The sequence below is a fragment of the Aulonocara sp. 'chitande type north' Nkhata Bay genome, linkage group LG20 (genome assembly GCF_057382095.1).
Source record: "Aulonocara sp. 'chitande type north' Nkhata Bay isolate Kocher_YH1m ecotype deep benthic linkage group LG20, A_spYH_male_GT1.1, whole genome shotgun sequence".
NCBI lineage: Eukaryota > Metazoa > Chordata > Actinopteri > Cichliformes > Cichlidae > Aulonocara > Aulonocara sp. 'chitande type north' Nkhata Bay.
The window spans coordinates 26,100,547-26,110,857 of record NC_141363.1 but is presented as its reverse complement, the minus strand read 5'-3'; the positions used below and the strand labels follow the sequence as shown (position 1 = coordinate 26,110,857).

Below are 10,311 nucleotides of genomic sequence, written 5' to 3'. Positions count from 1 at the left end.
CGAATCCCAAATATAAAATTTGTATTAAAAAAAATTGTCTACCTACATAGCCTCCGAGACGACATGAAGCCTACAGTGCCAAGGAAGCAGCCGCGGAAACATGAAGGTAAATTCTGCCATCTACTGCTTTGAAATGCAATACAAGGATGGTATAACCTGCGTACAAGTATGAGATCATTACGTTAGCCTACAGCTATAAAACCCCAGAGCTATAAAATTACCTGCCTGGTGCTTGAATCAAACAACAGTGTTTGAAAAGTGTGCGTTTCTGTTACTGTTGGATTTAGAGATGTGAGGTTCAGGTACCCAGGTGCGTGTTTATGTTAGTAAATCTTGAAACGGATTAGTTTGTAATTTGTTAAAAGAAAAAGAGCTGGATATTTCAAGATCGCATTTGAATTTGAAACACAACAGGCTCACATAACAGTCACGCTATTAATTTTTTGACATATAGGTTTGCCTAATTTCCGATTAAACTTGAACGCAGCATCGGCATCAAAACAAAAGACGCACGATTCATCGGCGCAGTGCATCACGTGTTACAAAAGCACCAATGAGCTAACGCCGGCTCTGTACCCGGAAGAGGGATTTTCCTGACAGGTCCGTTGTGATTTTTTTGACAGTGGTTTTTGTAGCTTTGATCTTTGCGGATGTTTTCTGAATTTATATATCACTTACCAGCAGCCTTTTAGCACTCTATGTCTGCCATTGAAGGCTACCGTTAGACCCATTTTCTGGTCAGTATTCAGTCATTATCCGGACATATGCTCTGTTTAGGCTCAGGCTGTATTAGCTGAGAATCTCTGGCGCTGTGACTCATTACTGAGTGAATGCATGCAGTGTTTGCAGTCTTGGGTAGTTACTGGAGAGCATCCCGCTCTTGTGTATCTGGGAACATCGTGTTCCCACATCTATTGCTAAACTTAGCTGAAATTGAGCTACTTACTAAAACTGCGCAGTTTGTGAGTGTACCTGACACTTACTGTAATGTTCAGGCACTTAACAGTTTTTATTTTGTGCTGCTGTACATTTACTGTGCAGAGGCAGCTTACTGGTACAAAATATGATAATGACTTTTAATTATTGATAATGAAGGTGTCAGGCCGTGGGGTATCGCTGTTCTTATTTGAAGTAAAGCTATGGTATTTAAAAGTTAATTCTCCTCACCCGTGCTTATTTCCCAACAGCTTCACCCAGTCATTCCATGGCCGATCAGCATGAGTCCATCGATCTCGGTGGTCCTACAGTGGACTCGTCAGCAGCTGCAGTGCACAGCTGGTTCCCCAGTCCTCCACCACCCATCTATTCCTGTACCCTGACCCCTGAACTGGTGGCCAAGGCACGTGAGGAGCTCCAAGAGAAGCCAGAATGGCGTCTACGGGATGTCCAAGCACTGAGGGACATGATACTTAAGGTAGGGCAGAACAATGATGCCTTACCAAGCGGCAAAAAAAAGAGGGCAAAAATTGGAAAGCTTTTGAGTAACATTCAACTGGACCTTTGGGAAGAATTTGAGAAGTGTGAGTAAGGAAATACAGGAAGGAATTTTCAGTATGAAATGTAAGTGTATTCATATATGCCAAAAATAGCCTACATGCGATCGGAAAAATAATCAGTTCTTTTATTAGGCACTTTTCAGGGCATGTTTGCAGCACTGGGGCCTAAATTTCACCTACAATCTATAGGTGTTAATTTTTTCTACACAGGAAAGTGATCCGTTTTATCTCCTCACTTTGAAATAGATCCTTTAGCACTAAAATAGTGAATTTAAATCTCATTCATTACTTTTGGTACATCTGCAGTGTGTGGTTTATGCAAAATCTCAAGGCATCCCAGTGTGCCTCAGCTCACCATTTGAGAACCACTGTGATAAAACTTAATATGGTACTCAAAAAAAGAAATGCAAGTTTTATATTGTGAAGTAGTTTTTAGTTCCAGTTGTTTGGTTTTAGTCAGTGGCAAGATTGGTGATTTGTTAATTTGTTTAACACAAATGAACTCACTTGTACAACCGAGAACTGGTTCAGTTTGCTGTATTCTCTTGCCAGTGGAATCAGGGCACAATAAAACAGTGTATGCACAGCATTGTTATGAGTGACACCATGCCACGACTGACTGACGTTGACTGGGGCCAGGCTTTTGGCATTCTGGATCCTGTTGCTGCAGCTTTGCGTGTCCATGAGAGCATCTGATCGTATTGTTCTTGGTGAAATTCTGACCAGACTGAGGTACCGAGTTGAGGTGCTCTAACCTGAACTTGTATTACTCCTGCAGCAGCGCCCTGCGGCTTTTTCAGCAGGACAGTGTCTGCTTGACATATGGCCTGACACTGTCAGAGTAGAACAAGCCTTTCTGGAACAGAAGAAAACCCAGACACTTTATTTGCCAGCTTGCCTCCTATTGAACTTGCTTGCTTGGGTCATTATGTTCATCAGAGCCAGTAACCAGTTCACAGCTCCAGGCCACATTCATGCAGGAATAGAGAGCAATTCCTCAGCAACAATTTCCTGACTCTTATCCGGTCCATTTGGAGATGGATAGCTGCCTGTGTTGCATCCAAAGGAGGTTATATGTCCCATAAAATAGCCTGTATATACATATATTATGGTCTTGGTCTATAAACTCTCCTTAAAACACAAACTTCCATTTGTTTTTAGGATAGTATATTAACTTTTAATACCCTAAAAATATAAAGCTGATGTAATATTGTATTATTTGTGTTTTTGAACTTGGGAACACCTGCCATAGCCATTACAATGGTACTTTGAGAACTTTGGCAGGTGTTTCTGTTTTTCTCTGAGGACAGATTTTGTCAGTGCTGTCCCAAATATATCACAAAGCTTTAGATGTTCAGAATTCAGATTTAAGGTTGTTCTTGAAGGTGGATGTGGGGATCTGATTCCACGTTGTCCCGTTTCACATCCTTTATTTTAATTTTTTTATGTATTTGTAACTCTCCTACATGACGTTTAGGAAAAAATACAGTGTGTGATTGCACTGTCCAATATTCCAATGACACTATGACCTGTGACAAATGTCCAATATTCCAATGACACTATGACCTGTGACAAATGAGTATGGATTTTAACTGCACAGGTCCTGTGTTTTTCTGCTGTAGTGTTTTGATAGCATTAAAAAGCAGTGAATAAAGGTATTATTGAACAAGGCCAAATTTCAATTGTTTGTCAATTAAAATATTTTTTCTTATTTGTTGCATTTCAGCAGCACTGAATTCCATGTGAATTATCTTTGTTTGTCTTGCAGACATTTTTTGACAGTGGTTGGAGTCTCATAGAAATAGAGTCTCATAGAAATATGATCTGTAGTTTTGTTATTTCCAGCAATGAGGTGGTCCACCTCTGAATTCTTTCTTTCCTCTTCAGCCTATAGCACTGAAGGCTCAAAGTAAATTTATTATAAAATGTGTGATGGACGTAAATCATTTTAAAAATAAGGTTTTGTTTTTTTCCCCTAAAACGGTGGTACATGTTCTTTATTAGTGAAGGAAAAGTCTCAAAGGTTTGGTCCTTTGAACAAAGAAGGTTCACTAAAAATAAACTGAAGTGCCCATGTTATCAGAATAAAGGATCCTTTTACTGGTGGCTAAATGCTGAATTTCTAATAGTTTAGAGTTTAGTAATAGCATTGACATTCAAGCAGTTACATTGATACAATTATTCTGAAAACTTTTTAAAAGATTATTTTAACCAGATTCTTTTGTAATGATTTATTAGTTCCACTTATGCCAGCTGGGGATTGGTCCGATAGGTACAGTATGGGGTGAGCCCTCCCTTAGAGACAGGCTGAAAAGGAGCTAGTTGAGGTGGCTTGGACATCTGACCAGGCTGCCTCCCAGGTGCCTCTAAGTGGGGTTTTCCAGTCATATCCTTCTGGGAGAACACCCCAGGGTAGACCCAGGAGATGCTGGATTATCTCTCGGCTGGCTTTGGAAACACCTCAGTGCTCCCCTTGAAAAGTTAGAGGAAGTGGACAGGGAGGAGTAGTACTGGGGATCTCTGCTTAGACTGCTGCCAGTGAAACCCAGGCCTGGAGAAGTAGTAAAGAATGGACAGATGGATGCTAACCAAGCTTAATTTAGCCATTTTTCTCAGTGTTTTATTTTGTTTAGTCAGAAGCCGTATTTTGTTTATTCTAGTTGTTGCCATTCATGACCTTCCCTCTTTTCTTTTTTTTTTCAGTTAACTTTTTTCCCCCTCTTGGCTCTGCAGGAACAGCCCAATCTCAGGACACGACTTGATGATGCCTTCCTGCTGCGCTTCCTGCGGGCTAGGAAGTTCGACTATGACCGTGCCCTGCAGCTGCTCCTCAATTACCATGCAGGACGTAAGGCTTGGCCAGAGGTGTTCCAGGACCTGAAGCCATCCACAGTGAAACACGTCCTCGACCTGGGCTTTCTCACAGTGCTGCCACGGCCGGACCCCAATGGAAGATACATCCTCTGTCTGCGCCCAGGTTGGTGTCGGCTTCATCGTCACTGGAAAATTCACGCAATACTCGATTTATCTGACGCATTATTCGTTCGCTCACGATGCACGATTACTCATTTCTAACTGTTTTACAGGAAAATGGAAACCAAATGATTACCCATTTGTTGACAATGTTAGAGCGATTTATTTGACTCTGGAGAAGCTGATTCAGCCGGAGGAAACGCAGGTGAACGGCATTGTTATTTTAGCAGACTACACCGGAGTGGGCATGTCACAAGCATCCAATCCAGGCCCGTTCCTCGCCAAAAAAGTTGTGAGCATCCTCCAGGTATGACATCAAAAATCGAATGTTAGCAATAATGAGTATTATTTGATAAAGCCACTATCTGATGATGATATTCTTATGTCAGAGGGGATTAACTCTGCTAGTTTCACCTTGAGATGGTTACTTAATGAATCACTATCTCAAAATGATTCTTATTTTTGATGATATAGCAGTAAAAAATGGAATTAGTGCAACACTTGAGAAAAAAACTTGTCAGTCACAGCAGCTCCTGAACGCTGCCTGTGGTGTTTTGTCGTGACTGCAGAGTGTCTGATATTTACATAAGTACACAAAGCATGTGTGAATCATTTGACAAGGCCCAGCTGTGACTGTTTTCTCTTCTAATTCACAGGATGGGTTTCCAATCAGAATCAAGGCCGTTAACATAATTAATGAGCCGCGGATTTTCAAAGGGATCTTTGCTATAATTAAGCCGTTTCTCAAGGAGAAGATGGCAGAGAGGGTAACTATTCTTGTACTGTCTCTGACTCTTTTGTTTGGAACAAAGGCCCGCTTTGAATCGTGCCCCTCATTTTATTCTGTAGCCTGTGTTTCAAACCGATAGTCTTTTTCATCTGTGAAACTGAAAAGCTAAGCATGTTTCCTTTTCAGAGAAATAAACCAAAATGGTCAAACCGAACAACAATTTTTCAAAATGGTATGGTAAGCCTTGTGTTGTGTTCATTAAAACGCATAGTAACACATCTGTAATTAACACTGGGGTCAACAAAAACAAGCTGTAAATGCAACAGTGGCATATTATCTGTTTTTATGTTAATATATAAGCAAAAACAACAGAAAATCAGCAGGTACAGTCAAAATAAATAGATACTAGTTTGGATATAGTAAATGCACCTCTGTGTTCAAATTTGATTCTGTGCATGGCATTTAGTGGTCAGATTATTTCATTTTTCACATTTTTGCTCACAAGAGTGGCTTCTTGGCATACAAAGGGTGGTCAGCAACACTTATCACATTTACACATGGCCAGCCCCCATTCCAAGTCTTCTTCTTGGGCATGTGCAGGCAGCTTGCAGTGTGAGTGCCATTTTTAGTTTGCTCAGTGGACGCCCTTTTTTGACCACTTTCACTGTCACTGGTGAGTCTGAAAGTCTCCTTCTAGGACCATGCTGTTCTCAGACAAAATATCCTCAGTTTCTAAGCTCAAAAGCAGAATGTCAAGTGAGAAATGAGACCGGGAGCGTTCTCGTGATTTTTATTTCAACAGTGACTGGGTTGTGTGATGTCCTGAGGCATGTGAGGGCGAACATCCAATAGAATCGACCTATACTGTTGTGCGTGCCAGCACGTTATCCGGTGCCAACATAGAGCACATTAAAAACACAGGAGTTATTTTGGCCTGAACCAACACAATCTTTTCTCACCACCTGTCCTGCTTGCCAGATTTGGCTCACTGAAGCTTCATACACTTCCATAAAATCAGAGTCAAGTTAACACTGCAGGAGGCTCAGCATGCATTGCAGATGCAGAAGTACAAAGGGACAGAAGTAGACTTCCTCTGAGGGATGTAAAAAAAATAAAAAAGCTGGGCTGAAAACAAACGAACAGAGGTGCACGAGAAGGTGTTCTTGAATGTGAGGTTGATTTTAATTCCTGAACCTTTTTCATAAAACATCTCAAGTATGAAAATGGCAAAGGTGAAGCTTTGTAGGAAGGTGAAAGTTGAAGGCAGTTACCTGATAAATCTAAAATTACATTCATCACATTAAATATTAAAGCTGCAGGTCGCTGACAAGTCTTTGTCGTCTTCTTACACAGTACATCCTCCACGGTTCAGACCTGCGCTCCCTGCACCGGAACATCCCACGATCGGTCCTGCCAGAGGAATACGGCGGCACCGCGGGCCAGCTGGACATGAGTGCGTGGTCAAGACTGCTGCTGGACTGCGAGGAGGAATTTGTAGTGGAGTTCTGCCAGCCGGATCCACTAGAGGGCGTGGTGCTTCCAGAGTCCATGCTCTTTGAAGGAGAGCAGGCCAGCGGGCATGATGACGACACCTTCAGGGGGCTGCGCTCTCAGCTTTACTACTGTTACTGATGTTCGCTGTAGTCGCAGAGCTCCCATCACTGAGAGGACATTTTCTGTTTCATTTAAGAAACACGTGTGTAGACTTTTACAGGGCAAGTTGCCAATATTATACATGATTTATTTTACTAAGTAAGCAGCACTTAGGTGGTATAGTCTACTGTTGTTCACATGTGGCCCAGCATTCAATCATTCATCTAAGGCAGCTCCAGGTACTGGTTAAGATGCTTTTTTTTTTCATACATTGATGCATGTTCAGCCAATATTGATGACCTCTAAGAACTGATTATCGGTGGGGTTTATAATATTGGTTCACAACAGATTTTTCTTGCCATCCATCCATCTTTTTCTGCTTATCCGGGGCCGGGTCGCGGGGGCAGCAGCTTAAGCAGAGAAGCCCAGACCTTCCTCTCCCCATCCACCTCCTCCAGCTTGTCCATGGGAACACCAAGGCATTTCCAGGCCAGCCAAGAGATATCTCTCCAGCGTGTCCTGGGTCTGCCCCGGGGCCTCCTCCCAGTAGGACATGCCCAGAACACCTCACCCAGGAGGCATCCTTGTCAGATGCCCGAACCACCTCAACTGTCTCCTTTCGATGTGGAGGAGCAGCGGCTCTACTCTGAGCCCCTCCCGGATGGCTGAACTTCTCACCCTATCTCTAAGGGAGACGCCAGCCACCCTTCGGAGGAAGCTCATTTCTGCCACTTGTATCTGCGATCTTGTTCTTTCGGTCACTACCCACAGCTCGTGACCATATGTGAGGGTAGGGACGTAGATCAACCGGTAAATTGGGAGCTTTGCTTTTACACTCAGCTCTCTCTTCAGCACAACAGACCGGTACAGCATCTGCATCACTGCAGCCGCAGCACCAATCCGTCTGTCGATCTCTCGCTCCCTTCTCCCATCACTTGTGAACAAACCCCCAAGACACATAATCTCCTCCACTTGGGGTACGAACTCGTCCCTGACCTGGAGTTCGGCACTCCATTCTTTTCTGGCTGAGGACCATTGCCTCAGATTTGGAGCTGCTGATTCTCATTCCCGCCGCTTCACACTCGGCTGCGAATCGTTCCAGTGCAAGCTGGAGGCCATCACCCGATGAAGCCAACAGAACTGCATCATCTGCAAAAAGCAGAGATGATGATACCACCCAGGTGAAAACCCTCCGCCACTTGGCTATGCCTAGAAATTCTGTCCATAAAAATTATGAATAGAATCGGTGACAAAGGGCAGCCCTGGCGAAGCCCATCACCCACTGGGAATGACTTATTGCCGGCTAGGCGAACCAAGCTCTTGCAACGGTTGTATAAGGATCAGTGTTGCTTGCCATTTCTCTAAAATCCTATTTTAAGATCGGGGACCAAATCCACAGTCCTCCTTTTGTGTTTAGCTAGGGTGGTGCAGTGGTCAGCACTGTTTCACATTGGCAAAAGACTCTCCAGGTTCAAACCTTGTTTAATATTAAGGGGTTTAATATTCTCCCTGTGCATGTATTGCCAAAGTCAGTTGGAGCAATCTCCAACCCTCTCTGCAACCCTGCAACTCCTGTGAATTTGAAATGCAGTAAAGAAAGTGGTTGGATTGATACATTTAGTTGACAATTATAGGTTGTCTTCCAATGTTCCTCTCTTTAATTCACATTCCACATGGAGATATCCTCACATATGAACTTAAAAGCTTCAGGAGTCTTAGGCTGGGATGCTTTCTACAGTATTGAAATGGTCTGCTTCAGGTTTGTTCGCAGTACTAGAAATACTATTTGATTTCAGCGAGCGTGCTGCCAGGTTAGAGCGTGCAGGCGGCAGCACACATGATGCCCACTCACAATTTTATCTGCATTATTCACACATTGCTGCAATCTGACATCACTTTTTGTACCAGGGAACTGGCAGTTTAAAGACCAGCCAGTTTGCTATTAGCGTGCATCACACACAGTCTTAAGTCCCAGAAAAGCCCCACGCTGCAATGCATGTTTGAAAATGGCTTTTTTGATATTGGACCTTCACTGTTGAGTAGCACAGAAACGCTGCCTGGGGAGAAAAACGCTGTAACTCTTGAAGTCATCCTCTTATTTGGATGATTGAGCAATGAAGGCTCGTAGCCTTTCTGCATCATATGAACACTGTGGATTTTGTCCTCAATCTTTGATAGCAGGCTCCCTACAGCATGGGAAAAACTGCTTTCAGTGTACACGTTTTTACCAGTTTAACAGCATTTAGGTTTCTGCGTGCGCTACCATCTAGTACATTGCCTTAAATGATGTTGGATTTGGTTGACAATTTTGTGTGCACCAAAACTCATATTTGTTCTCATCAGGACTCGTCTTACATAAGAGTGGCTATACTTCATCGCTATAAAGGACAAGAGAAAGGACAATGTCATAGATTTACCTAAAAAAGATTTAGCCAAATATGTAACTCAGAGTATTTCAGAGCCTTTGTTTAGCTGATGGTTACGTTTCCTGGCTTGACTCTTCTAAGAGGATTATCTTTTAAGTTCAGATAATCTGCCTTATGTTTTATTTTTTTGAAACCCGTTTGCCTGTGTTTCATCACACAGTCTTAACACAGGGCCGTTCCCGATCGCAGGGGTCACACGGGGAAATATAGAACATTGAGGCCTGACTTTACAGACCTCCAGTTTGCCAAATTGTACACCAGGCCATGTACAGAAATGTGCAATAATGTTGCATCTGTTTTCTTGCGGTAAAGCTAACTTGCTTTTGTTCAGTCTTTTGTATTTTTATTTTAAGCATGTCTGACTATAAGCTGTGTTGTGTTGCAGGATATTTGTTGTTGTGAAGACAGTAAAGGAAAAGCCAAACAGAGAACATGCTATTTGTGTCTTGTTTGTTATGTGGATGCTGTTGTTGGCATGCTGCAGGCTCTAGGGAAGTTGCGGGTATTTTCACAACATAATTGCATCTGTCTTGAGCTGAGTTTCCCATATTGGATTCATGGGTCTCCAAAGACGCCACAAAAGCAGCGCTGGGAGAAGCATTCTGATCTTTTGCTTCGGTGCACTAACTTTAGGACAGTGAAGTACTCCATTGCTTGTAATCAGAAAAGAACATACAAAGTACTCATTTTTCTTCTCAGATTGCCATTACATTTATATTTTTGGAAAACTCTTAACATTTGAGAAGCATTTTGAAGTTTCCATTCGTCTAAGTACATTTTTATCAAGTTGTCACATGATTTGTGCCAGACTGCTGGTCTTTCAGTCTAATCTGTCATTCAGGTGAGTGCTAGAGTACCTGTATCTGTCCAGTGTTTCGACCTCCACGACCATGATGTTGATGGGCATAGTCCCAGTTTTTTTCCTTCGGAAGTCAGCCAACATCTCTGACATTCAGATGGAGGAGGTGATTTCATCCGGACCATTCAACAAAGTTCCTTACCAGATTCCTGTGCTCTGATTTCCGCCCACCCTCAATACACCCAACCAATGCAGTGTTGTCAGAGTTATCTACCTGTTTCAGCATGCTGCACT

At 42.7% G+C, this 10,311-nt stretch overlaps 1 protein-coding gene across 2 annotated transcripts; it reads left to right on the top strand.

Annotated features, from left to right (window-relative positions):
- Positions 1-530: 530 nt before the first annotated feature.
- ttpal (tocopherol (alpha) transfer protein-like) lies at positions 531-9,643 on the top strand. Of its 2 annotated transcripts, none has more exons than XM_086278219.1 (6): positions 531-600; positions 1,188-1,414; positions 4,230-4,473; positions 4,583-4,776; positions 5,126-5,236; positions 6,553-9,643. In XM_086278219.1, the coding sequence occupies exons 2-6, from the start codon at positions 1,205-1,207 to the stop codon at positions 6,829-6,831; spliced, it is 1,038 nt and encodes a 345-aa protein (XP_086134345.1). In that variant the 5' UTR covers positions 531-600; positions 1,188-1,204; the 3' UTR covers positions 6,832-9,643. The 2 variants fall into 2 exon arrangements, with proteins under 2 accessions (XP_086134345.1, XP_086134344.1); XM_086278218.1 differs by lacking the exon at positions 531-600 and adding an exon at positions 607-737.
- The last annotated feature ends 668 nt before the right edge of the window (positions 9,644-10,311 follow it).

Bases quoted from the DNA above. Each gene is read 5' to 3' on its own strand.
- ttpal (XM_086278219.1), top strand. From the start codon at position 1,205: ATGGCCGATCAGCATGAGTCCATCGATCTCGGTGGTCCTACAGTGGAC. The intron at 1,415-4,229 runs GTAGGGCAGAAC...TTGGCTCTGCAG, and splicing joins TGAGGGACATGATACTTAAG to GAACAGCCCAATCTCAGGAC. The intron at 5,237-6,552 runs GTAACTATTCTT...CTTCTTACACAG, and splicing joins AGGAGAAGATGGCAGAGAGG to TACATCCTCCACGGTTCAGA.